This window comes from Saccostrea echinata, unplaced genomic scaffold (genome assembly GCF_033153115.1).
Source record: "Saccostrea echinata isolate AGI-Se365-2 ecotype Australia unplaced genomic scaffold, CSIRO_AGI_Sech_v1 ptg000053l, whole genome shotgun sequence".
Taxonomy (NCBI): domain Eukaryota; kingdom Metazoa; phylum Mollusca; class Bivalvia; order Ostreida; family Ostreidae; genus Saccostrea; species Saccostrea echinata.
In genome coordinates, this window is record NW_026889802.1 from 1,812,164 (window position 1) to 1,839,429 (window position 27,266).

Consider the following 27,266-nt stretch of genomic DNA (forward strand, 5'->3'; position numbering starts at 1 on the left):
ATAATCTTTCTGGAAGTCGTAATTAGATAGGAATATTTGATATTTGTTTGTGTGGTTTACTCATTGGCACGAGTTAATCGTAGAACGGCTTATCGAACAATTTCTAGTACCCTTCCCTTGATTCCAGTCTTGCCAGGGTACGAGTTTAGAGAACTTTAACTGACGTAATACACGTGAATTTTGAGCATGTTGAAGGTGTTCTCGTTTCCTTTCTCCAAAACTCTTCAGATAGCAAGACTTGGTCAAGGATTGTTGGAAAACAAGTATGTTATTTTTTTAATTCATTATTTCTATGAAAAGTCTGCGCATTGAAGTGTCTTCATCATATTATATAGTCAGAATTTCCTCTACACTTACGAAACTACTCTCCAATAATTGGGATTAGACTATCAGTATGCATTGCATGGGTGATCTATAAAGATTTCACAACTTATGAAAAACATATGAATATTTTGAATCTCTTTATTAAAATCTTTTGTTTAGTTATTCATGGAAATTCATTTGCCAGTTGGGTTGACCTTGCCATGCCATGTAGACTGGTACAATCAGTACATTTAGCTAGTAGCTACGTAGCTTGAATTACCTACATAGCTTTATTTACCTACCTGAATTAGCTTTATTTAGCTACTAAATCAAGCTTTTTTCTAAAATTAGCTTTTTTCTCAGGATGTGCAGAAAATCGCACTTTGATGCAGTGATAATTTTCAACTTTTAGCTAATCTGAAAACAATTCATGAAAAATTCACTCTTGAAAATGTGTCTTTTTCTGCACAATTGCAGTCAAAGTTCTAAAAAAAAAATTAGGGCTATATACAACAGTTAATTTGTGATCAAACAGTTACTTCTTGAATTGAATAACAAAGAAGATCAGTTCCGGCCTCACCACACACAAAGTGGTATATGGTTATTCAAACAATAAAAATACATCTTTTGCTTAAAAGTGTTCAAATGCAGCAATGTTTTAACTATCTCTGCTTTGGATTGCTTTTTTAAATATCCCTAGTATAAATATTAGTAGTCATACACTTGCAATTTTTTGTCTTTTTAAAATAAAAAGCAAAATTGTGAAAAGTTGCATTGAAATAGCTAAATAAAGCTACCTGAGGTAGCTAAATAAAGCTATGGTAAGTAATTCTACCTACGTAGCTAAATGTACTGATTGTACTGGACCTGGTAGTCTACTGGTATATAAAGCAAATGTATAGATACCGGACTTATTCTTTTGTTAAACAGGTCGGCATCAGAGAGAATTTTTTTTCTCCATTTTTCTCAATTTCTTTGATCATCAAATGACAGTCACTTCAGTTTTATGTACAGATGTTAAACTTTTGTCTAGATTTTATTTTTGATCGCATACTCTCAAAAAAATTCAAATTTAAAAGGTAATTTCAATCTTGATTTTTTTTTTACAGTACAAAAATTAAAAATGTTTTGAAAGTTTAATATTCAAACAATGTCATATCTAAATGCTTTTTCTTAGAGATTTTTCTACTTTTATATCACATATGGTAAGCAACTGTGTTACCAAGCATTATTCATATACTGATGAAGTCCAATCTTGCAATACAAAAAAAATGCACCAGCTCAAAAGGAGATGCCGCTGATTTAGGAACCCCACTGACTCAGGATCCTACATGATAAGTTTACATCTGGTATAATGACAGTTAGTTATATAGCTGTATAGGATGTTGGCTTAGATTGTTTTCAGATACAGACAGCTACAGAGATGAACAATAAATATTTGGGATTTTTTTTTCTGAGTGATCTCAACTTTGTTTATGACAATATCAGATGTGTTAGTTCTATTTCTATATTAGCTGCTTACTGTAAGTTGTTCATTTTAAATTACAGATGTTTTGAAAAAGCAGGAAACTCCCTGAGAAGATTTTCAGTGTGTTCAATTCTACAGGATGATAAAGGAAGTTTAGATAAATTGCTCCAAGCCAGGAGTACCAGAAACAGAACAGATAAGTACAGGTGCTTATAGAGCAGTACATGTATTGCAGTTATCCTGATGCTTTATTATATGCTTTTAATCAAAAATAAAAAGATCACAAGAAAATTAAAATGATTTCCTTTGTGTTAGAACAAACAGAAGTGAAGACTACTTCATTGGTAATGGTGTCAGGAGAAATGTAGGATATGGGGATTCCTGGAATGATTTTCTTGGTGATACACCAAAAGAAAAACAAGAGTTTACTGAATTGGAGAAAAACTTCTATTTGGAGCATGAAGCTGTCAGAGACATGACAGAGGTAATATTTACTATTGTACTTCATGAAGTTTGTTGCTGTGACACTTTCTGCTTTACATTTCATAGATAGAGAATAAGTTAATTTGTGAAGAGACATGAGAGAAGTACAAATGACCTTCAAAATCCTGGATAAATTGGATCCAGGGTATTGGAAAGGGGCGGGGGGTCGATAAAACTCTAAGCAATTTTTTTAGAATTTTGAAAAAATTGAAAAAGGACTTCTAATTTGCATTTAATGCAGGGAGGAGGAGAAGGAAATTGATGGATGAAGCCCCATGAAGGCTTGTCGTTTTCCAAAGTTCTGACAATCTGGCATAAAAACATACATTGATATTCAGTTCTGATTTCAAATTTTCTTAATGGTGGTCCAAAAATCTTAAATGTTTTGAAAGTTGAAATTCCATCTTTTAAATGTTAGAATTCTTTGAAAAGTAAGATTTTTGGTTCCTAGTGATAATTCTGCAGTAATGACACATTCACTGATTTGTGCTTATTTTCAACAGGAGGAGGTCAAGATATTCCATGAAAGACATAATGTAAAGGTGTACGGGGATGTTCCTAACCCTGTGTTAGATTTGGATCATGTTAACTTTCCAGGTTTGTAGCTATACATTCTCAATTTTTCCCACACGTTCACTAAAAGTGTTTTAGCTGTATCATTACACCTCTAGTCACAAGTGATAAGAATATAAAACAATGTTACCAATACTTCTTTCAGAGGAAATAAAGACAACGCTTGCAAAGCATGGAATTACTACTCCTACAGCGATACAATCTCTGACATGGCCTATTGCTTTATCGGGACTCGACAGTGTAGGGATTGCACAAACTGGGTCAGGGAAAACACTGGGGGTAACTAAGTCTGAATTTCTTTATATTTTATAATTGAATCCCTTTTTTTGCTTTACCTATTTTATTACTTTGTATAAATGAAACATGATGATATTTTACAACATGTTTCAGTTCATGTTACCAGCAGTAGTGCATACACTGAATCAGAAAACAACCAAACAAAGGTTTCCAAGACGACCTAGGGTAAGTAATGGCTACCATAATGTGACAGTGTTCTCAATGAATTCAAATAAACAAATCAGTTATATATAACATCTACAAAACCTTTTTTTTTGGATTGAGTACTGGTATATATACATTTGTGATTCAGATATTCTTCCAAGGAAAAACATGCATTCAAAGAAATAACATGAACATGAGCTTTTTCAGTCTTTAAAGGCTAAATATTACTGCAGATTTTATATAACATTTTTTACTATTTATGAAAGGTACTGATTTTGGCACCAACAAGAGAGCTGACTCAACAAATTGCCTCAGTCTCCTTCCCATACTGTAAGCCATTTAATCTAAGGACTGGTTGCTTGTATGGTGGATCCTCCAAGTCAAAACAAATGCAGGAAATTTTAGGTCTGTCCCAGCATACTAATGAACACTGTACAAAACAATGTATGTATATGTAAATAAACACATTTGTACCAGCGTACAGATGCACACTGTGCAATACAATATATGTATACTGTGGAATCATCATTGTTTATGGGGGACCAATGTTTGTGGATTTCGTGGGTCACCCTTACCCACGAATTTACATCCCCCACAAACTTTTATTTTGTAAACATATTGACTCTTTGAATCTATCGTATAAACAAGTAACAAAATTACCTTCCCACAAACAAGTAAAATTTTGCTTGCCCACAAACATTGACCCCCACAAATTAAAATGATTCCACAGTATGTCGATAAACACATCCGTTTCAGCGTACGTATGAACACTGTACAATACAATATATATTTATGTAAATAAACACATCTGTACCAGCATATTAATGAACTTTTTACAATTTATAAACACTACAATTATTTGCTGTCCTAGCATACTTCTGAAAACTATACAATATATGTAAATAAACACATGCATCCTAGAATATTACTGAATTCTATACCAAAATTATGTGAACTGTACAATTACTCTGTCCCAGTGTATTATTGAACTGTACAATATATAAACACTGTACAATAACCCTGTCCCAGCATATTATTGAACTATATATACAATATATTAACACTTTAATTATGCTGTCCCAGCATATTACTGAACTCTGAACAATACTCTCTCCCAGTGTATTACTGAACTATATACAATACATGAATAAGTCGGTTACAGTACATGAACAATAAATGAATAAGTCAGTTGCTTTTTCCCAGCATACATGATACTGTGATGAAATAACATAATTTTATATTACAAATGTTACATGTATAACCTTATTTTATATTTAAGGTAACCTAAGTATTTTTACATTATGTATGACCTGAATATGTTTTCCTTGACAGGTGACTCTAATATTATTGTTTCACATTGCAGGTGATGCAAATGGTTATTATTTACATGTAGATGATCCTGATATGAATGATTTACATTATAGTTGGTATATTATCTTTAATTACAGGTGGTCTAGATATCATTGTTGCTACACCGGGAAGGCTGTTAGATATTCTGAGGGAACAGACCATGTTGTTAGAAGATGTGTCATACTTAGTGCTGGATGAGGCGGACAGAATGTTGGACATGGGGTTTGAACCTCAGATTAGGAACATTATGAAATATTTAAGTGTAAGACTGAGAGTTAATCGTTTACAAATGTTTCAGTATTCTTCCATGTAGTACATGTACTTAAATATTTAGACTTTGAAATAACATTTTTGATGACATTTGGGAGGGAATGGAAGAAAATTATGATTTCAATACATTTAACCTCTCTAATTATCTGTGAATTAACATTGCTGTGAGCATTTATAGACACAGACCCTATGTATTTTTACAGCCATTCAGACAGACGACAATGTGGAGTGCTACTTGGCCTATAGAAGTGAAAAATCTTGCCCAGGACTTCATGTCTAATAATGTACAAGTTCGTTTGGGCCATTATGACTTAACCATTAATAAAAATATCAATCAAAAGGTGATCTTGGTTGATGATGAAAACGATAAACTATACAAGTAAGATTTTCTTTCGATTTTGTAACTTTTTAAAGCTAAGAATGTCTTTCTTTTCAAAATAACCCCCTTTTTTTAGGTCACCTGAGTCACTCAGGTGACCTATTGCTATCTGTTTTCGTCCGTCGTCGTGCAGGTGTGCTTCGTGCGTAAACTTTTCACATTTTCGACTTCTTCTCAAGAACAACTGGGCCAATTTCCACTAAACTTGCCACAAACTATTCTTGGGTAAAGATGATTCAAGTTTGTTCAAATGAAGGGCCACGCCTTCTTCCAAGGGGAGATAATTAAGAATTAGTGAAAAATTAATGGTATCTTTTAAAAATCTTCTTCTCAAGAACCACTGGACCAGGTAAGATGAAACTTATATGGAAACATCCTCAGGTAGTGTAGACTCAAATTTGTTAAAATCATGACCCCCAGGGGTAGGGATGGACCACAATGGACGATCAAATTTTTACATAGAGATATATAGGAAAAATCTTTAAAAATCTTCTTCTCAGGAACAGCTAAGCCCTGATTGGTCATATTTATATGGAAGCATCCTCAGGTAGTGTAGATTCAAGTTTTTTTCAAATTATGACCCCCGGGGCTAGGGCAGGGCCACAATGGATGATCAAAGTTTACATAGAAATATATAGGAAAAATCTTTAAAAATCTTCTTCTCAAGAACAGCAAAGTCGTGATGAGTCATATTTATATGGAAACATCCTCAGGTAGTGTAGATTCAAGTTTGTTCAAATCATGATCCCCGGGGGTAGGGCGGGGCCACAATGGACGATTAAAGTTTTACATAGAGATATATAGGAAAATCTTTAAAAATCTTCTTCTCAGAAACAGCTAAGCCCTGATTGGTCATATTTATATGGAAGCATCCTCAGGTAGTGTAGATTCAAGTTTGTTCAAATCATGACCCCCGGGGGTAGAGCAGGGCCACATTGGATGATCAAAATTTACGTAGACATATATAGGAAAAATCTTTAAAAAATCTTCTCAAGAACAGCAAAGTCGTGATGAGTCATATTTATATGGAAGCATCCTCAGGTAGTGTAGACTCAAGTTTGTTCAAATCATGACCCCTGGGAGTAGGGCGGGGCCACAATGGATGATCAAAGTTTACATAGAAATATATAGGAAAAATCTTTAAAAATCTTCTTCTCAAGGACAGCAAAGTTGTGATGAGTCATATTTATATGGAAGCATCCTCAGGTAGTGTAGATTCAAGTTTGTTCAAATCATGACCCCCGGGGGTAGGGCGGGGCCACAATGGATGATCAAAGTTTACATAGAAATATATAGGAAAAATCTTTAAAAATCTTCTTCTCAAGAACCGCAAAGTGGTGATGAGTCATATTTATATGGAAGCATCCTCAGGTAGTGTAGATTCAAGTTTGTTCAAATCATGACCCCCCGGCGTAGGACAGGGCCACAATGGATAATCAAAGTTTACATAGAATATATAGGAAAAATCTTTAAAAATCTTCTCAAGAACAGCAAAGTCGTGATGAGTCATATTTATTTGGAAGCATCCTCAGGTAGTGTAGATTCAAGTTTGTTCAAATCATGACCCCCGGGAGTAGGGTGGGGCCACAATGGACGATCAAAGTTTTACATAGAAATATATAGGAAAAATCTTTTAAAATCTTTTTCTCAGGAACAGCAAAGCCATGATTGGTCATATTTACATGGAAACATCAGGTAGTATAGATTCAAGTTTGTTCAAATCATGACTCTGGACTCTAGGGATTGGGTGGGGCCACAATGGACGATCAAATATTTACAAAAGCTCCTTCTATCAGTTTATTTTATACTCTATGGATCTTCTATGGATTGTTGTTTTATACTCAGGTGACCGTTAAGGCCCTTGGGCCTCTTGTTATTGAGATGCACATGAAGGCAAAATTGTAATGAAAATAAAGGATTAGTTGTACATGTACACATAAAGTGTGGATTTTATTTTTCTGTAGATTTGTGGATGAAATGAAGCCAGTCTTAAGTGAGCCAAATGCTAAAGTTCTTATGTTCACCAACACCAAAGCAAAGGCAGATAATCTAGCATTTAAGTTACAAAAAGCTCTCAGGTAGGTAAAATTGAAGTTGAGGAGATAACCTGAAATGTCTACAGGTTTGCAAGGGTGATAAACTGGCTCAGGAGCCTAAAAACTCAGATGAACTTGCTTCTGAACTCAATTTCACTTTTACCCAAGGAATTTATATTGCGAAAGTGAGACTGAGAACGAAAGTGAGCTCATCTAAGTTTTATGGCCCTGGCCCCGGGTCATAAAACTTAGACGAGCTCACTTTTGATCTCAGTCTCACCTTAACCAAAGGAATTAATAGTGAAAAAGTGAGACTGAGATCAAAAGTGAGCTCGTCTAAGTTTTATGGCCCTGGAGCCTAGTATTCAAGTTACAAAAAACACAGGAAGCTGAAAGTAGGTAAGCTGACATTGAAGTATAGAAAGTTCAGGTATGGAGGATAACAGGTAAAAAATTATAAGATTATAATTAAGGACCCTCTATACACTGCTTACTGAAGAGTTCCAATTTAATGGTGCTTCCAAGCAGTAAGAGTGATATGCTCATTGATTTAAAATTGAATAAACTAAAATCTATGGACAATGATTTCTTTTCATCAATACTTTGTTATCTTTGAACATTTTTCCTTGGGGACAATAACAGGTACCCTATGCTGAAAATGATAAGATCAATTCAATATTTTTATCTTTATATGACATTTTTTTCTGCCCCCCCCCCCCCCCCCAAAAAAAATTCAATAGTATATAGAGGGTCCTTAAGAAACCACTGTATTTGATTATAGAGACTGGAATTCTGTATACATGATTGATTGTGAAAATAATCTGTTTCAGGAAGAAGATAGTAGCCATACATGGGGATATTGGTCAGTTTGGTAGAGACAGGGCACTGAAAGGTTAGTGCTAGATGTACAGGAAATCAACCTTGTGATAATGAAATGAAGCACTTGTTTTACATAATGATTTTTTTGGTATTCAGATTTCAGGCTTGGAATGGTACCGATCCTAGTGGCTACCGATGTAGCAGCAAGAGGGATAGGTATGTGTATGTTTAGTGTATGCTGTGTTTTTTAAAAAATAGGTAACAATTAAAATGATAATTACTTTTAAGCAAACATATGAGCACCATGTTTATTTATATCAATTGTCTGTTAATCATTCTTGGGAAATTGTACCGACCTGTTAATTATTGGTCATCAATAGGAATTCCTTCATAGATTCTGTCTGGACCTGCTCTTGAATTGGTTTTATGACTTTTACAGATGTTACAGATATTACACATGTAGTGAACTTTGATTTTCCACGAGATTTGACGGATTATGTCCACAGAGTGGGACGTACTGGACGAGCAGGCCGGAAAGGCGAAGCTATCTCATTTTTCTGTCTGCATGAACAACCTAATATAGTGAACAAACTTGTAAATATACTTAAAGAGAGTGGACAAGATATTCCTGAAGAGTTAATGGAAGGTACATTGTTTGCTTTCAGTAAAGTATGTTTATAGTGCATGGTTTTACTTGCAGTGAAAATTAAGTGACATTTTTTAAAATGCTTTTCATCATTCAAAACAGGTTTTGAATAAAATTAGAGGTTTTATCTTCACAATCACTACTCAAGGATAAATAACACAAACAACTTCTTTCCAGAAATCAGCAATATTTCTCATAGATTTATATTCAAATATTTAATCTGAACAATTTTTGCCAGATAAAGTAGAGGATTTTGTAAGATTTTGTCAAAATGCTAAAAATGTGTGCAAAATGTCGTATAGAATTTACATAAAACACCACACAGTCATATATCTAAGGACCAAAGAAAGCTTATGATTCTTTATAGTTCAGGGAATTATTATTTATGTCATTGCTTTTCAAAATCAGTCAAAAAGTATGCATCAATCCATGCATCAAATTTTTGTTTGTGTTGTGTATCTTTAAGTTTGAAGTTTAGATCAACATTGTGTTGTTTTATAAAAATATCACTAGGTCCATCAACACTGTCACCGTCAGAATGTGTCTGCATGATAGATTAACAATGGGCTGTCAAATTCCCATTAGGTACCTCTACTTGGTCCTTTTATAAGGAGTAGGGATATACATTTTTTTTTTTTTTTTTTTTGCAATAGCAAATATAGATACTTAAAATTTCAGGACTGTTTGGGTTCTATATGTATCTCAGAACAGGAGAGAACTCAAATACACTTAACCCACTACCCAGTTTAATTCAATGTATGTTTATATACTGAACAAAATATGGTTTGATTTGAAAAAAAAAAAATAATGGATTGTTCATCTTATTTTGAATAAATGTCAAGTTACTAGGAATTCATAAATATATAATCATTTTATTTTTTTTATAATTTGATTTCCACATTTTGAGTTTAAAAATTTAAACCAGTGTTATATGATTTTAAAGATAGATTTGTTCTCAATGGAAGACCTGAAGTAGAAATTAGCTTTCTTATTTCAGCTGCTCAAGCAAGCAAATATTCAAGAAACTATGAATCTAGTAGACGATATGGCAGTAGTAGATTTGGAGGAAGTCGACACAATGACAGTAGATATGGAAGCGGGAGACAGCGAGGTAGTGGATTCAGTAGAAATGACAGAACTAGATATCAGAGGGACAACAGATGGACAAATTATGATGAATGATATCAGATGTAATTAGGATAACAAATTAATGAGGTAAATGTTTAAACCTTTTCAGATTACCTGAGGTGGGCTGAGGTTAAACGTTTTGATACCTTAATTCGTTCCAGTTTAAACCTTAAATTTTATCCCAGTGCATTTGTAATGCAATTTTCTAAAGTCGTTTAATTAATTTTTGAGTGTACAAGTATGCATCTCATTATCATTCTAACATTTACTAAGGTTGCCACAAGGATATATTATCACTAGTTGTCTGTCTACAAAATTTCATTTTTTTTTCATAGTATGTATTTTTATTGTTTTACTATAATATTCAAGTTTAATAGTGCAGATTCATAACATAAGGTTCATTAGTCCACTGATAAGAGAGATAACTTTAACAGGGATATAAATGACTAATGCAGTTTTATAAAATTGTCAAGTTAAAAGGCCATTTTTGTCAAACTTTGCCTCATAAGGTATTCTGAAATTCTGTACATTTTAATTATAGAGTAGTTTTTTTTTTAAACTCAATAGCATCAAAGCAAAATTGTATATGAATGAACAGGAGGATGAACCCTGATGAACATGAACAGTCAAAGAGAGATAACTCTGAAAAATTCTTATAACAAGCTGTGTAGAAAAGGATAGAGTCTCCTTAGATTAATTGTATTGGCTGCTGCAGAAGATAAGGGGCCTTAGTAAATTTCTCTCACATGTAGCTTAAATAACACTTCCATTGGTCTGAATTGTTTGCATTCACTAAAGGATGACACTTCATAAATTGCATACTTCATTTTGGTTGAAATACATATTTGAAAGAATTATAATTCTAAAGAAAGTTTTAAAAAATATATAAGTTAAGATATGATTTTATTTTTATTTCTGTTCATTTTTCACCAATAAAAGCTAGGATGGTTACATCACTGCAATCATTTTATGCCCTGTGTGGCATATTGTGTTTGATATGTCCATTTCCATTTATCTGTTTGTCCATCTATCACACTTTGCATTTAGCTCAGTTTCAAAGACACTGATAAATTATTGGTGAGAGTCATTCAACTGTAACAAACTGTTTGCCCTTGGCCTTCCTTATGACCTCACTTTTCTCAAATTTGTGTTTAGCTCAGTTTCAAAGAAACTATTCAAGATATTTTTATCAACACTCATACAATGATACGCATTGATGAATATTGTTTTAATTGTGTCCAAATATCTGATCTTGACACTCCCTATAACCTTGACTGTACTATTCCTCAATTTATATTTAGCTTAGTTACAAAGAAACCATTCAAGATATTTTTTTTTCAAAACCTGTTTACAGATACATATTCAAAGAACTTTTCAAATTGAGTTCAAGTTTTCTGACCTTGACCTTCTCTATAACCTTGACCTTACTATTTACCTTATTTTCATAGTAAAAAATATGTCCTTTTTCAGGTCTTGAGGCTCAATTCTTTACAAGACTATAAAAGCATGTGGGCTCAAAATTTAATGCATGGATTTCCATGATTAGTTTACAAGGCTCACCGACATCAAGAAGAAATGAGAATCAAACCTGGATCTTGCTGTTTTGTGTATTGAAATCTAGACACATCACAATGAATGCCAGATGTTATGAATGTTTGCCACTACCACTCTAGATGAAATGATTCATCGCTAAAAATACCAGGCATCAGCTGGTCAAGTTGAAAATCCTAATGATCTGATATATTATTTAGTACATTGTATGTCAGAATGCTATTTCTGTGATATATTTTTTAATTCCATGCATCTGAAAAATAAGCCATGAATTGCTCAGAAGAGCTACATTTATCTCTTGATTGACTGTAAAAAATAAATTACCTAAAAAATATTTGCTACTAGATTTTAGGTATCTCGCAACCATTTTTTTTTTGCTATTGATGCAAGATATATTTGTAGTCTTTGATCAGTTTAAGTTTTTACAATATAACATGTATCTGAAATCATTGTATGAATTAAATTGTATGTGAAACCCTCATATTTTGTGTAGTGAATGTCTGATGAACTAGGTAATTACAACATGGGCATCTACATTTCACAGCATGTCCCATTTTGCCTCAACAAATACACCACTTTTACATGTATGTGTACATCTTAGTCAAGATGAAATTAAATGTAGCAAATGCAATTCCACTGACTTGTGATTACTGCCTAAAGACTTGTTCTGTTATTGGTAGAATATTTTAATCCCTGCTTCCCCACATATTTTATAATGTGGCACTGTAAACAGTAGATCTGTCCAAATTCCCTCTACCAAGTACATGTACTATGCCAACCTCCATCGACTTGTTCTTAATTGTAACAATTTCATGTTTAATGGTGAACATTATCTGGAAGTCAGTGCCACTGCTATGGGAACTAAAATGGCTTCAACTTGTGCAGGTATTTTTATGGGTGGTTTGAATCATTGTTTAGGCCCCTCAGATGGATGTTTCAGTAAATACAGAGGTGAAGTGGGAGGAGAGCTGTGACAGTCTCAAAGCATTTCTTTTGCCGACTTTCTCCATTAATCAATCAAGTTTACTATAGAAATATCCAATGTATTGTAGATATATAGGTTTATTAGTTGTAGTGTTAGACCTGTTCTTCATTTGTTTATGTACTGTAAACCCAGTATTATTCGTGACATCTTTTATTCGCAATTCTTCAGTTTGGAATCCATCCGCGACTTCCAATTTTCACAACCAAGGCAACATTTTACATAAATTCATCTGGGTAAATAATTGGTTTGTGACGAGAAATATTCGCAAGTAAAAGAAGATTGCAAAACTCACGAATATTTCTTGCTCACAAATAAAGATTGGTTTACAGTAATTCTAACCTTTTTTTTTGGTCCTGAGAGTGACAGAATATGTTCTTTTTAAAATTTCCTTGTCATTGGCCATTTTCAGTGCTTTATACACATTCCAATTCATGGTGACGTATCTATCAAGCACATGCAACACAGAATATACTGTGTTGTTGGTTTTCTATTGCTTAATTTTTGTGTTGTCATGAAGAATTGCTTGTTAGAGATGTAGTAAAATCTTCTTTTATAAAATTGTTTAAGCCTTACCTTGACAAGAAAACTTATAATTTTTTTTACAATTTGATAAAAAGCCATGATTGTTATGATCAGAAAGCTACAAACTAATATAAAAAAATAAACACATAAGTGACATTACAACATTTTATTTTCATCTGTCGACACTGAACATTAATGACATAAGGTACTGAATTTACTAAAGTATGTCCCTGTTATTACACAGTATGCTGTCAGTTCATATTAATGCACTGTATGCTGTCCCTCTACTGTCCGCAGTCTTAAGAGGAAGTTTTTCCAGCTCCTGAACTAACTAATTTCAAATTTCTGGTTATCTATAAATTATAAAAAAAAAAAAAATTATTAATAAAAAAAAAATTATTAAACAACATGGAAAATTGCAGTTTTCAATTATTGCTAAATGAAAGTAACAATGCATTGATACAGAACAAATACATCTAATACACGGCACCCAGCAATCACAATTTCACTCACATAAGTGATAAACAAACTTTAAGGTACATACGAGGGGTTATCAAAAAGTTCCTGGACTAGGGCCATAAAATTAAAACCGCTAAAGGTAATTCAATGGATTTTAAAATATTTAATTACCATCATATTTTTTTTCTATATAATAAAATACATTTGTATAAATCATAAGTTTTATTTTTTAATAAATTGTTGATGTTTTATAAGCAATGGCGCAACCTCAAAGGTTTTATTTCTTCCGAGTGTATTAACTGAGACAAGAGGCCCATGGGCCACATCGCTCACCTGAGCACATTGGGTAGACTAAGGCACAAATCAGTTCAGTAATGAATGGGGGGGGGGGGTGTTTAATTTTAAACTACCTGATGATGCTTCCATGTCAATATAACAAATGAATTTGTTGTACTTGAGAAGATTTTAAAAGAATTTTCCCATTTATTTCTTTGTAAAAATTTGATCCACCATTGTAGCTCCACCCTATCTCAGGGGTCATCATTTGAACAAACTTGAATCTGCATTTCCTGAGGATGCTTCCATATCAATAAGACTAACATAGGTTTTCTGTTCTTGAGAAGAAATTTTTTTTCTATATGTTCTTATGTAAAACTTTCGATCCCCCATTGGGCCCCACCCTACCCCCGGAGGTCACCATTTGAACAAAATTGAATCTACACTTCCTGAGGATGCTTCCATATAAATATGACTCATCATGGATTTACTGTTCTTGAAAAGAAGATTTTTAAAGATTTTTTCTTATATATTTCTATGTAAAGCTTTGATCCTCCATTGTGGCCCCGCCCTACCCCCGGGGGTCATGATTTGAACAAACTTGAATCTACACTACCTGAGGATGCTTCCATATAAATATGACTCTTCATGGCTTTACTGTTCTTGAGAAGCAGATTTTTAAAGATTTTTCCTATATATTTCTATGTAAAGCTTTGATCCTCCATTGTGGCCCCGCCCTACCCCCAGGGGTCATGATTTGAACAAACTTGAATCTACACTACCTGAGGATGCTTCCATTTAAATATGACTCTTCATGGCTTTACTGTTCTTGAAAAGAAGATTTTTAAAGATTTTTCGTATATATTTCTATGTAAAACTTTGATCCTCCATTGTGGCCCCGCCCTACCCCCGAGGGTCATGATTTGAACAAACTTGAATCTACACTACCTGAGGATGCTTCCATATAAATATGACTCTTCATGGCTTTACTGTTCTTGAGAAGAAGATTTTTAAAGATTTTTCCTATATATTTCTATGTAAAGCTTTGATCCTCCATTGTGGCCCCGCCCTACCCCCGGGGATCATGATTTGAACAAAATTGAATTTACACTTCCTGAGGATGCTTCCACTTAAATATGACTCTTCATGGCTTTACTGTTCTTGAGAAGAAGATTTTTAAAGATTTTTCCTATATATTTCTATGTAAAACTTTGATCCTCCATTGGGCCCCACCCTACCCCCGGGGGTCATGATTTGAACAAACTTGAATCTACACTACCTGAGGATGCTTCCATATAAATATGACTCTTCATGGCTTTACTGTTCTTGAGAAGAAAATTTTTAAAGATTTTTCCTATATATTTCTATGTAAAACTTTGATCCTCCATTGTGGCCCCGCCCTACCCCGGGGGTCATGATTTGAACAAACTTGAATCTACACTACCTGGGGATGCTTCCATATGAGTTTCATCTTTCCTGGCCCTGTGGTTCTTGAGAAGAAGATTTTTAAAAGATACTATTCATTTTTCACTAATTCTTAATTATCTCCCCTTGAAAGAGGGTGTAGCCCTTCAATTGAACAAACTTGAATCCCCTTCACCCAAGGATACTTTGTGGCAAGTTTGGTTGAAATTTGCCCAGTGGTTCTGGAGAAGAAGTTGAAAATGTGACAAGTTTACAGACAGAAGGACAGACAGACAGACGGACTACAGACAAAATGTGATCAGAAAAGCTCACTTGAGCTTTCAGCTCAGGTGAGCTAAAAAACTCTTTTGATACGAGCATTTGTCATCCAAATATACCATTAATTCACTAATGTGGTATGACACGATTTCTATGTAAAATTTTCAATTTTTACCCCATTCTGTAAGTTCTATGAAATTTTATTGTAAATTTTATATGAAATGTCCAAAGAAGTAACGGCTGTAATGACATCAAAAAGGGGGAAGGGGTTTCTTTTTCCATCATTCTATAAAGTTTCACCCCAGGAAAAACTGGCATAGACCTAGGAAATTTTTTAACGGGCTACAGATAAATAAAATGCATCCAGAGTATTTTTTTTTTAATGCTGAAAAAGATTAGAGAGATGAAAGATGTACAGTTAATGTCGATTTGTAGTCAGGGTGTTCAAAGTTTGTCGAAAAGCGACGTTGATCATGTGTGATAGATATTGAACTCCGACAAGCAAATTATGCTGTTATAATCAAGTGAGGATCTTTCACTATGTATAGAATCCGCTCACAATATCATATGCATTGAATCAGCTGTTCATGACGTTGTAAAGTCATATAAACAAGACAGGCTTAAGTCTTTACTTAACTCCAGGGAACGTCATCAAGATAAGTGTATAGGGTATAGGGAGCGGACGTTGAGAAACAATGACGTCAGACATCGTGAAACTAAACAGCGACATCTCGTATAATGTCTTTTTTATTTTATGGTAATTTGGCAAATTATCAACGTATTAAGCTAAAATTTTCAACACTTCTTGAACTTCTGTTGTTTTATATTTCTTATAAATTTTGTAAGCAAAGACTACATAGTATTAATTTTATCGCATCAGTCCATGAACTTTTTGATAACCCCTCATATATACATGTATACTATGTGATGGGTGTTGGCACAATAGAGTAATTGTACATACCCACTGGTCTTGAAAAGAAGATTTCAAAAAGATTTTCCTAATATACTGTATGTAGGGAAAATTTTTGCCCCTTGGCCTTGCTGCAAGTGAGTGAATTTACGGACGGATAGATGCCAGACAATGGGTGATCAGAAAAGCTCAGTTGAGCTATCAATCAGGTGAGCTAAAACTAAGAAATTTCACCAAACATAACAAATAGACAACATACAAATTTTTATCAGCAAAAGTCACCTTAAGCCTTTGACTCAAGTGAGGTAAAAATGATGCCTACCTCTTCAAACTTATGAATCTGTCGTATGAAGAAATCTCCATATCTTCTGGCAACTTTTGTATCAGCAATATGGATCATGTCCTAAACAGCATAGGAAGAAATATAACTCATTAACTTGTGTAAAAACAGTATATCATGCAAAATTATGAAGTTTTGATCACTTCAGCCAATATTCTGAATATAAAGTACAAGCAAGTTTGAAACCATAGACAATAGAAGCCAAAAGTGTTGAGTTAAATGGACAAAATCAACAATTTTCAATTCACCTGATTGATAATTACACAGTATATTTCCTAAGTACAGAGTTCCTTTTAGACTTTCACCTTGTGTATACTGACCTTGTCAATGTAGAAGTCCACTTCTGATGCAGACTGGAACTCACCCTCCAAGCCACTGGTTCCCTTTGTCCACACAACATTCTTCATTTTATGCTGTATTAAAAATATACCAGAAGCCCATACATTACAAAGCTGGGACTTATTATTACAAAGAAATGCAAGTGTCTCAGTTATCTAATACTTATTATTGAAACATACCTTAAAGCACATCAGGTGAGTTTTCAGTTCATCCTCACTCTTAAAAAAAAATTGAATTCTAATTAGCCTGTTAAATGTTACTTTTTGTATTATATATTTATTTTCTATTTTTGAATTTGACATATATATCTGTTGGAGCATGACAAGCACATCTCTTACATTATAAGCACTGGGGTATAGCTACACTTACCATGTCCATAAAGATGGCCAGTTTTGACAAGGGTAAGGTGGTATACAGCTTCAGGTAACTACAATAGAATGACTCAGGTAAATCAGGAAATTGATACAACTAATATTTAGAAGATGATCACTATGTCATCTCCCTGCTGAAAGACAGAGTGTTTCAGAAGTTCAAATGAGGCAAGGTATGATAGAATAGGAAATTACAAATCATTCATGATAATTAAATTCAAAAGATTGTACTCATTTGTAAATAAAGTTTTCCCCAATTATAATGGAAAGCTTATTCTAAAGGTTTAAAATAAAACTACGATATACAACTTGAGAACAACTAGGAATTTTGATGAATACACAATGACAGGTCAGTGATTTACAGTACCTCCAGATGAAAATACAGTAACAGGTCAGTGATTTACGGGACCTCCTGATGACAATACAGTCACAGGTCAGTGATTTACGGGACCTCCTGATGACAATACAGTCACAGGTCAGTGATTTACAGGACCTCCTGATGACAATACAGTAACAGGTCAGTGATTTACGGGACCTCCTCAATAATACAGACACAGGTCAGTGATTTACGGGACCTCCTGATGACAATACAGACACAGGTATGGGAACCTCCTGATGACAATACAGACACAGGTCAGTGATTTACGGGACCTCCTGATGACAATACAGTCACAGGTCAGTGATTTACAGTACCTCCAGATGACAATACAGTCACAGGTCAGTGATTTACGGGACCTCCAGATGACAATACAGTCACAGGTCAGTGATTTACGGGACCTCCTGATGACAATACAGTCACAGGTCAGTGATTTACGGGACCTCCTGATGACAATACAGTCACAGGTCAGTGATTTACGGGACCTCCTGATGACAATACAGGCACAGGTCAGTGATTTAAGGGACCTCCTGATGACAATAGAGTCACAGGTCAGTGATTTACGGAACCTCCTGATGACAATAAAATCACAGGTCAGTGATTTACGGGACCTCTTGATGACAATACAGTCACAGGTCAGTGATTTACGGGACCTCCTGATGACAATACAGTCATAGGTCAGTGATTTATAGTACCTTCTGATGGTGGGGAGAACAATCTGCTGAGACACCTCCTCTATAAAAACTTTCAACTGAAGCAGGAATGGTTCCTGAAAAATTAATGGGACATATAACACCTAAAACACTTAATTTTAAATAATTGAAAAATTACTGCTTGTTTATATTGTGTAATATATTAAAGGCAGAGCACAAACACGAAATGTAACTGGATATGAATGTTTTAAACCAAGAATATACTTAAGAGGAAAAAAGCGACTTGTTTTACCTTGTGATTTATGGAGGCCACAGCATCATAGTTAGGTGGTACCGGGGACAGAAACTTAGGACAGGCAAAAGAGAAGTTATTCTGAAACTCCTCAATGTCTCTGAAATTAATGAATCATTATACACCTCATTACTCACAATACATCTGCAAGATATGTATCAGGGGACACAATATAGGATAAAATCACAAGCTGATCGTTTACTCTATTCACAACAATAGAAACATTGTATGTATGGACTGGATATTTTATCAGAGATTTCATTCCTACCCTTTCTGCATTCTGAGCATCTTGTCCTGGAATTTCTCCCTGAGCTGAGAGTGTACGCTCTCATCAATTCTCATTGGATGTAGAACAAGGCAGATGGCCAGTAGAGTGTACATCTTATCATTCATCTTAGTGATCTACAGAATCAGAGAGTCCATATCTCTACTACATCATTGTCTGCACTGTCATTTAATTATTATCAGTAACTGAATACTGACTGGATTTTAAAGTGTACATGTTTGTGAGAAAAAGCATTACTTATAATCACGGAGTGGACTGAGAATATTGAATACTTTGACAAACTTTAAGTGTTAACTATACATATCAACTTTTGAATTTTCACCTGGTCATACATCTGTACCCTAGCTTGAAACATCTGTTTTGTTCTTTGGATATACAACAAAACATTGGAGAATGTTCGAATAGCATCCTGGTATCTTCTCATCATTAGATAAGCAAAACCCACATAGTAAAATGTGGTGATCTGGCAGGCAGGCACTCGTGAATACATGCTCTGTAATATTTAAAATTTACTGCTTTCAAATCCTAATCACAAAAATAAACATGACTTTTCAGACCTGACATATCCTTTATCAATCCATTTCTTTATTTACTAATCATTACATGAAAAATGCAAGGATTTTCTTTTTTATATGAAAATATGGCTAAATCTTACTTTTTTGTTGAAGTCAATACACTCTAGAATCTTGAGTGCCTGGTAGTAGTCGCCCAGTAGGGAGTGAAGTCTGAGGAGCCCCACCAGACTGAAGTAACCCAGCATCTTATACAGACTGTGTTGTCCAAACTCTCCAGCAACACTGTCAGGATCACCTGGTAAATAAATCAGCTCAAGGGTACAATAAACAGCATACAGAGATGTACTTAAAGACGTACAACACACTGGGGGAGATAACTCTTGCGATTTCAATGAAATGTTTAACTTGATGTCAAATTTGACGTTTATAATAAAGCGTCAAAATGACAACCAAATCGATCCCAACGTAATTATAAGAAAATGGGATTAGGGGCTTGATGTGGTTTCTTTAGAAATACCATATCATATCCTTAATTATTTGCGCTTTTGATTTAAAACCCGCCCCTCCCTCCATAAAAAGGAAAGAAAAGAAAGATTATGTCCTAAAATTTCTTTAATTTTACATGAAATTCATATCCGTGATCAATATTAGCAGAAAAATATTCTTTATCTTTTTTATGATACATTGCTTTCTTTTGTTACAGTTAGCTATGTAACATTCGCATTACCAGATCACGGGCCTATCTTAAAATAAAAAATTAGCCATATGAACACTGTTTTGTTCTCCTTTTAAAAAAAATGTTTTACAACCCGTTTCCAAAAGGTCATTGATCAAAGAGGAACAACTCTAAAAACGTGGGAAATTTTTCCCCTCCCCTTGTTGAGTTATTTCCTCCTGTTTGCCGAAGAGTTAAGAAGACATATTTACAATAATATTCTGATGAACTTATGAACTGAAAACTATAGTATATACTAAGTAAGTACCGAAAATGTAATAAAATTGTTTACTGAAATGGCCTGAATTCACGAATATCTTATATGCGGCAAACTAGTCATATCCGACCATCTACCACTGTCAACAATTTCAGTTCGCATTTCCTCGAATCAAAACAAAACGTTTTATACATGTATCACTGTACATGAATATTTTGACACATGAATAATTAAAACATAGATGGAGAATTTACAGTTTGATAAATTGAAGTTAATGTAGACGAATACGATATTTCCATTTTATCAATAGAAGGAATAGAAGGATGCATACAAGTGTGGGTGTGTGTGTGTCTGTGGGGGGGGGGGGGGGGAGGTACTGTTAGACCCCTCTCTTGTTCGAAAAAAATTCCATTTACCAGTCTGTTTACATCATAGAAGAGCTGAATTTTAAAGATTGTGAGTTCACTTTTAATGAAAAATGAGATTAAAATTCAATGTAAGTTGAAATCATACGCAGGTATAAAATCAGATGCATTTCAGCCATGTGTATTAAGGGACTACATATTGGACACGTGGACATAAAATCCTTAGAGAATAAGTTTTACTTTTATTCTAGTAGTTGATAGTTTAACTCTTATTCTAGTTGTCAGAATTTAAATCTGCATAAATGAATTAATTAATTGGTACTTCACAGATTTAAAAGATTTAATATATATCTTGAGGGTAACCTATGTTTCATCAAGCTCTAATGACTGCATCCAAAAGGGGGGGGGGGGGGGGCTTTGTCAAAAATTTCCTATACATCTGCATTTCAATGAACTGAAAAGTTTTAAGAACTCTGATATATAATGTAAATAATTTTTTTTACAGCAAAGATATTTTCTAACTTGGAATTTTTTCATGTGTATTTGTAGATCTAACAATGTTTTCGTCCCACGTCTGAAAAACGCTTGAGAAACGTGACTTAAGGAGAAAGGGGGGTGATTTTTAGCTGTAAATTCAAAACGGCTCGTTTAAAAAAATTACAAAAAATTATCAAGATTACTTTTGTAACCAGTTACTTGAAAAAAGTAATTTTTCCAAAATTAAATGATAGGTTTTTTCGTAAAAAATATTAAATTTGAAAAATACGCATTTTTCAAGGCTTAAATGAACCACAGTTTTTCAGTTTAAGTTCTTCAAAAAATATTGTGGCGGTGCGTACCTCTACAAAAATACTTTGTGTGGTTAATGGTTAAATGAATGAGTCGAAGAAATTTGACAGCCAGACTAGCTGGACTTTTTTGAAATTCAAGGATTTTATAGCTAGCCGATTGAAAATTTATCCTCCGCGTGAATAACCAAAGGGGGGTAACTTTTGGAACATTCTGTCCAAATACAACTCGAACGATTTTGTCCAAAATGTGCATACGTATTGTATACATAGTCATGTATAAAATACACAAAAATAGTGAAAATTAAACGACACTTATGACAGGAATTTTTTGGTAGTGAGTGTGTTGTACATCCTTAAAATATCGCTTATGTAAACCACAAATCTGCATACATTCAGCAAGGGGTATACATAGAGTAACCAGTAATTTTTACTTATGTGCATTGTTTTAATTAATGCATTATGTTTTAATTAATTTGGGTAGGAATCCTATTGGAATTTTTGTGTGTGAATTACCTCCCATGGAGTACACTTCCAACTGTTTGTTGATGTTAGACTTGTCCACTAGAGAGTGCAGCACATTGAGGACACTGTGGACATTCCATATCTAAAACATACACCAGTCAGTTACATCTGACAATATACAAATACTCACAAAATACAACTTGTTACTGTGTACATTATACAGTTCTGAAAACACACAAACACCATGTCAGTTAATCATATTCACCTGACACAGGTGTATTATCATTTACTTTGATACCTACCTTGGGGTTGGCTCTAAGGAAACTGATCTCTTCATCTGACTTCTTGTTCACCTTACATCTATAGATGCTAAAGCACTGGAACTGTCAACAAATAAAAGCAAACAATGTAATCTACTCATCTGATTACAGTTCAGACTAGTAAAACATCACTGGAATTGTAAATTAAACAGAAGGATAGAAATCTAACAAAGACTAACACTAAGACCAAGACATGCTTTGACGTCCATCCAAGCCTTAATATTTTAAAGTCTGTAAACATTTTTTTTTATAACCTTCCATTAAAATTATAATTACCTGATAGATAAACTCATCAATGATATCCCACAACCACTGATTGGGGAGTTCTAGATGAACTGGGCCATCAGCATCTACCAATCAGAATATTTACTCTGCATGAATGGAATTAATTATATATGCATATGCACCACATTCAAATTGGAAAAAATTAACTTAAGTAAACTTAAGAAACAAGAATGTTTATAGAACACATGGCACTTCAAGGTGAGTTTTGTTTATGTGCCACTCCTGCCACAGACAGAAAGACAGGCAGGGAGTGGATGAAATGACCCCTATCCCAGCCCCCCATGGTCAGCCTATCTGTGCTGGCAATGCAATTAAACTTACTTAGTATGTAGTTGAAGAGATTACAGTAATTGTAATAAGATTCAAATCTCTGCTCCAGTGTTGGTCCATTCTGTAGCAAACAAGTATAAAAAAAAGAATCAATATCCACAAAAACTCATTAAACTGTCCTGAACATGTGTGGATAGTTTAATTATAAGTGCATTTCATTAAAAAAAAAATCACTAGGAACAAATGCAATAAATGATTCATAAAATCATACCTGAACCCTAGCATAAATGTGCCTGTAGAAAAGCTCCTTGTACAGAATCAGGAACAAATGATCTGCAATCACAAGAGTGTGAAAAATCACAAGAAAATATACCAAAAATGTACATATTGAAGTCAGAATTACATTTCTACACTTTATACCATGATAAACAAACATTAAAAACTTCTGTTTCATCTCTAAACAATGTCACCTACCATTTTGAACAATTGGGGCAACTACTTCTGCCTCTGGCCAGGGAGAAGTCTTGAAAAATCTTTCTGTCAACTTGTTGAACCTAAATACATGAATATAGGAATACTTGTACAAGCATGTACATATTAAATTAAATCCCCATTTTATTTTTTATGACTACCCAGTATCTGCAGGATGAGAAAAAAATTCAGTAACCACTAGTCCAAGGGGACAAGCATGAAATCAAACTCACTTGTCCCCATGATGATTTTACTTGTCCCTTATAAACCTCGCTTTTTGCCAAGTAATAAAAACAAGAGGCCCATGGGCCACAACGCTCACCTGAGTCAATATGGCCCTGTTGTTCTTCATCAGCAGATTTCTTCTCCTATATTTCTCCTATATATTCACATATAAAGCTTTAATCGCCTGTTCTAGGCATACCCTACCCCAAGGTGCCCTGTTTTGAATGAAAATGAATATAAACCTTCTGAGGATGCTTCTATCTTCATATAACTAATCATGATTTTGCTGTTCTTTAAAACAGAATATTAAATATGTCTAACAACCTACCCTGGGGGGGGGGGGGGGGGTTCATGATTTGAACAAACTTGAATGTACACTACCTGAGGATGCTTCCATATCACTATGACTGATCATGGCTTTGTTGTTCTTGAGATTGAAGAAGATTTTTAAAGATATTTCCTGTATATGTTCTTTTGTAAAACTTTGATCCCCCATTATGGCCCCACCCTACTACTGGAGGATGCCATGAACAAGCTTGAATCTACAATATTTGGGGATGATTCCATATCAATATGACTAATTGTGGCTTTGTTGTTCTTGAGAAGAAGATGTTTAAAGAATTTTCCTATATATTCCTATGTAAAAATTTGATCCCCCATTGTAGCCCCACCCTATCCCCGCGGGTCATGATTTGAACAAATTTGAATCTACACTACTTGAAGATGATTCCATATCAATATGACTAATTGTGACTCTTTTGTTCTTGAGAAGAAGATTTTTTTTCTATATATTCCTATATAAAACTTTGATCCCTCATTGTGGCCCCACCGTACCCCCAGGGGTCACGATTTCAACAAACTTGAATCTACACTACCTGAGGATGATTCCATATCAATATGACTAATTGTGGCTTTGTTGTTCTTGAGAAGAAGATTTTTAGAGAATTTTCCTATATTCCTATGTAAAAATTTGATCCCTCATTGTAGCCCCACCCTACCCCCGGGGGTCATGATTTGAACAAATTTGAATCTACACTACCTGAGGATGATTCCACATCAATATGACTAATTGTGGCTTTGTTGTTCTTGAGAAGAAGATTTTTAAAGATTTTCCCTATATATTCCTATGTAAAACTTTGATCCCCCATTGTGGCCCCACCCTACCCCAGGGGGTCATGATTTGAACAAATCTGAATCTACACTATGTAATGAAGGTTTCACGTAAGTATAAACTTTTCTGGCTCAATGGTTCTTGAGAAGAAGATTTTTAAAAGATGACACCAAATTTTCACCAATCTTAATTATCTCCCCTTGGAAGAGGGCGTGGCCCTTCATTTGAACAAACTTGAACCCCTTCACCCAAGGATGCTTTGTGGCAAGTTTGGTTGAAATTGGCCCAGTGGTTCTGGAGAAGAAGTCGAAAATGTGAAAAGTTTACAGACGGACAGACAGACAGACGGACTACAGACAAAATGTGATCAGAAAAGCTCACCTGAGCTGAAAGCTTAATGTTTGTATTAGATTTCTTAACCTTTTCAAACTGTGTCTGATGTACATATGATACATGTATTTATTTAGTGTGAGTCCAAGTCTTTTGTCAAATCTGGAAGCATTTTGTGTCTCTTTTGTGACATTTTTACCAGATATAAAGAGAAGAAAATTATCACTCCAAAATTTTTACTTGTGTCCAGGGACAAGCAGATTATGACATCTACTTGTTCTTGGTAGATTTTCACTGGTCCAAGACAAGTGGACGGGGGCTTTTTTTCACACCCTGCAGTATCTGACATAAATTCTTTAAGGAAATATTTGTCAATGGACTGAAAACAATCATCTGAAATATGGTAACATAAAAAATCTTACCCATTTTCATAGGCGTTTTGAATTTCATACACATTCTGTTCAGTGATGCTTTTCTGGAAGTAAGTAAGAAAGCTCTTGATAATGTCTGGTACTATGTACGTGGACTGCTGGTACTGACGCTCGTACTCAATGTCCTGACGAGGGTCACCTGTCAAACATAATATATTACATGTATTGAAAATTTGTTGAAAAATAACAGGTTACCAAATTAAAACAAAAAGTGTGACAAATGGCTGTTCATAGTTTGGTTTTTTTTTTCATTGTTGTTTTTTTCTTTTGTTTCTTTGATTCTTTTTTTAATTTAAATATGTTGGTAAGCAACAAAAGATTCACAGTCAACACAAAACTGTGTAAAGAAACTAACAAAAAATGAAACTGAATAAACATACTCCAATTCCACTCAACTTTAAAGAAAGGGGTGGGGGGAGGGGAATATACATGGATATAAAATTAATACTCTTCAATTCAGGGCTTTATGGCAGGTGGTGATTTCACTGTTTCAATGATCAGATTTCCTCGCTTCAGATTTCATAATTGTTAAAGTAAACTATTTAACTATTTGTAATAATTCTAAAACAGCCTCTTCAAACAGATAAATTTACCTCTTCACTTCAAAATTATTGAAAGCCCTGACTTCATAAATAATTTTGATTTAAAATATATTGTTATCTGCTGCACCAAAATAATGTCTCAAAGCTCCAATCTACTTTTTACCATTGTTAAATTTTGTGTTCACATATTCAAAAATAAATAAATAAGGCCTAGATAAATAAACTTTCTGTTTCTGGTTCCCTGACAGAACCTTTAGATGAACCGATCCTGAACATTTTTCTGATGTTGTATACCCATTTTCACTTATCTCATATTTTTTTTCTGTGTTTGAGATAACACTATTCTATTACTGGTTGATTAGAATTGATTTGGCAGCATTTTTTTTTTTGGGGGGGGGGGGGGGGGGGGCTTGTCAATTGTAAGCCACCTTCTTGGGAACAGGAAACTTTGTTTCCTTTGAGATTTTGTTTATTGTCAGAGTTGAACAAACGATAAAGTAAAAGTATTATAATAAAATGATTTCCCTACCTACCTACTCTATTCTCTTCCAGGTTGGAATAGGAAACACACTTTTATTCATCTAGTCCTAAACAATATCTTATGCAAAGAAAAGTTGATGATGAATGAAGGATGACATTAAAATATTACCTGTGTGCATGTCATGTAAATCAACCGGTGGAGGATACGCCGGATAGTACTAAAAATAAAAGAATACGTGAAATTTTTTTCCACGTCCAGCAAGATACATTACTTAATAATTTTGTAATTGATAACCGGCATTTCTTTCATATTACAAAGTAAATTCGAGTTACATATTTCTCGAACCTGATCGTTCGGAAGATTCAGAAAACAAAAATACGAGTTAGAGATTTATAGATAAATATAGCTTAATCAATAAAAATGACATAAATAAGTTCTAAACTAATCTTATACTCACATCAGGTGGAAAATCTGCTTGATCGCCCCACATGGTGGATGTTGTGGCAGTACAGAAAGAGTTATTTCCCTTTCCAAGTGGAATAACGAGTCCGATCTAAAATCTCTCTCTCTCTCTCTCTTACCAAACAATCGTCAAGTGCGGCTCCAACAAGGGAGGGGGCATATCCAGTCAAATAAATAAATAAATAATGAAAATCTTATGAAGAATTCTATAAAAAATTAAAAAAATTAATAAATATATAAAAATTCAGAAAAGAATAATGATAATGAAAATTGCAAATGAATACATATATGTATTCATTTGCAATTTTCATTATCATCATTATAAATTCAATAA

At 34.1% G+C, this 27,266-nt stretch overlaps 2 protein-coding genes across 2 annotated transcripts; one reads left to right on the forward strand and one right to left on the reverse strand.

Annotated features, from left to right (window-relative positions):
* Positions 1-157: 157 nt before the first annotated feature.
* On the forward strand, positions 158-12,078 carry LOC133204414 (uncharacterized). Its single transcript, XM_061340140.1, has 15 exons — positions 158-263; positions 1,852-1,977; positions 2,087-2,255; positions 2,758-2,851; positions 2,973-3,106; positions 3,218-3,289; positions 3,535-3,673; positions 4,717-4,880; positions 5,092-5,267; positions 7,232-7,345; positions 8,134-8,195; positions 8,279-8,338; positions 8,562-8,768; positions 9,766-9,983; positions 11,367-12,078. The coding sequence occupies exons 1-14, from the start codon at positions 187-189 to the stop codon at positions 9,948-9,950; spliced, it is 1,779 nt and encodes a 592-aa protein (XP_061196124.1). The 5' UTR covers positions 158-186; the 3' UTR covers positions 9,951-9,983; positions 11,367-12,078.
* A 1,027-nt stretch (positions 12,079-13,105) lies between these two features.
* Positions 13,106-27,022, reverse strand: LOC133204415 (eukaryotic translation initiation factor 3 subunit L-like). The gene is made up of 19 exons (XM_061340141.1): positions 26,928-27,022; positions 26,639-26,687; positions 25,439-25,586; positions 23,354-23,433; positions 23,151-23,212; positions 22,931-23,000; positions 22,601-22,674; positions 22,307-22,387; positions 22,056-22,146; positions 19,595-19,749; positions 19,262-19,432; positions 18,922-19,055; positions 18,654-18,753; positions 18,404-18,477; positions 17,331-17,388; positions 17,141-17,179; positions 16,943-17,035; positions 16,605-16,685; positions 13,106-13,307 (listed from the first exon to the last, which is right to left on the reverse strand). Exons 1-19 carry the CDS (start codon positions 26,958-26,960, stop codon positions 13,254-13,256), a joined length of 1,647 nt encoding a protein of 548 aa, XP_061196125.1. The 5' UTR covers positions 26,961-27,022; the 3' UTR covers positions 13,106-13,253.
* Between the last annotated feature and the right edge of the window lie 244 nt (positions 27,023-27,266).

What these genes read in the sequence shown, in the direction of transcription:
- LOC133204414 (XM_061340140.1), top strand. Translation starts at nt 187, where the DNA reads ATGTTGAAGGTGTTCTCGTTTCCTTTCTCCAAAACTCTTCAGATAGCA. An exon ending in GGTTTCCAAGACGACCTAGG is followed by an intron (nt 3,290 to 3,534) that starts GTAAGTAATGGC and finishes TATTTATGAAAG; the next exon opens with GTACTGATTTTGGCACCAAC. An exon ending in TAGAGACAGGGCACTGAAAG is followed by an intron (nt 8,196 to 8,278) that starts GTTAGTGCTAGA and finishes TTTGGTATTCAG; the next exon opens with ATTTCAGGCTTGGAATGGTA.
- LOC133204415 (XM_061340141.1), bottom strand. Translation starts at nt 26,960, where the DNA reads ATGTGGGGCGATCAAGCAGATTTTCCACCTGAT. An exon ending in TTTACATGACATGCACACAG is followed by an intron (nt 25,587 to 26,638) that starts GTAATATTTTAA and finishes TATGTTTGACAG; the next exon opens with GTGACCCTCGTCAGGACATT. An exon ending in CAAAACGCCTATGAAAATGG is followed by an intron (nt 23,434 to 25,438) that starts GTAAGATTTTTT and finishes TCATGTATTTAG; the next exon opens with GTTCAACAAGTTGACAGAAA.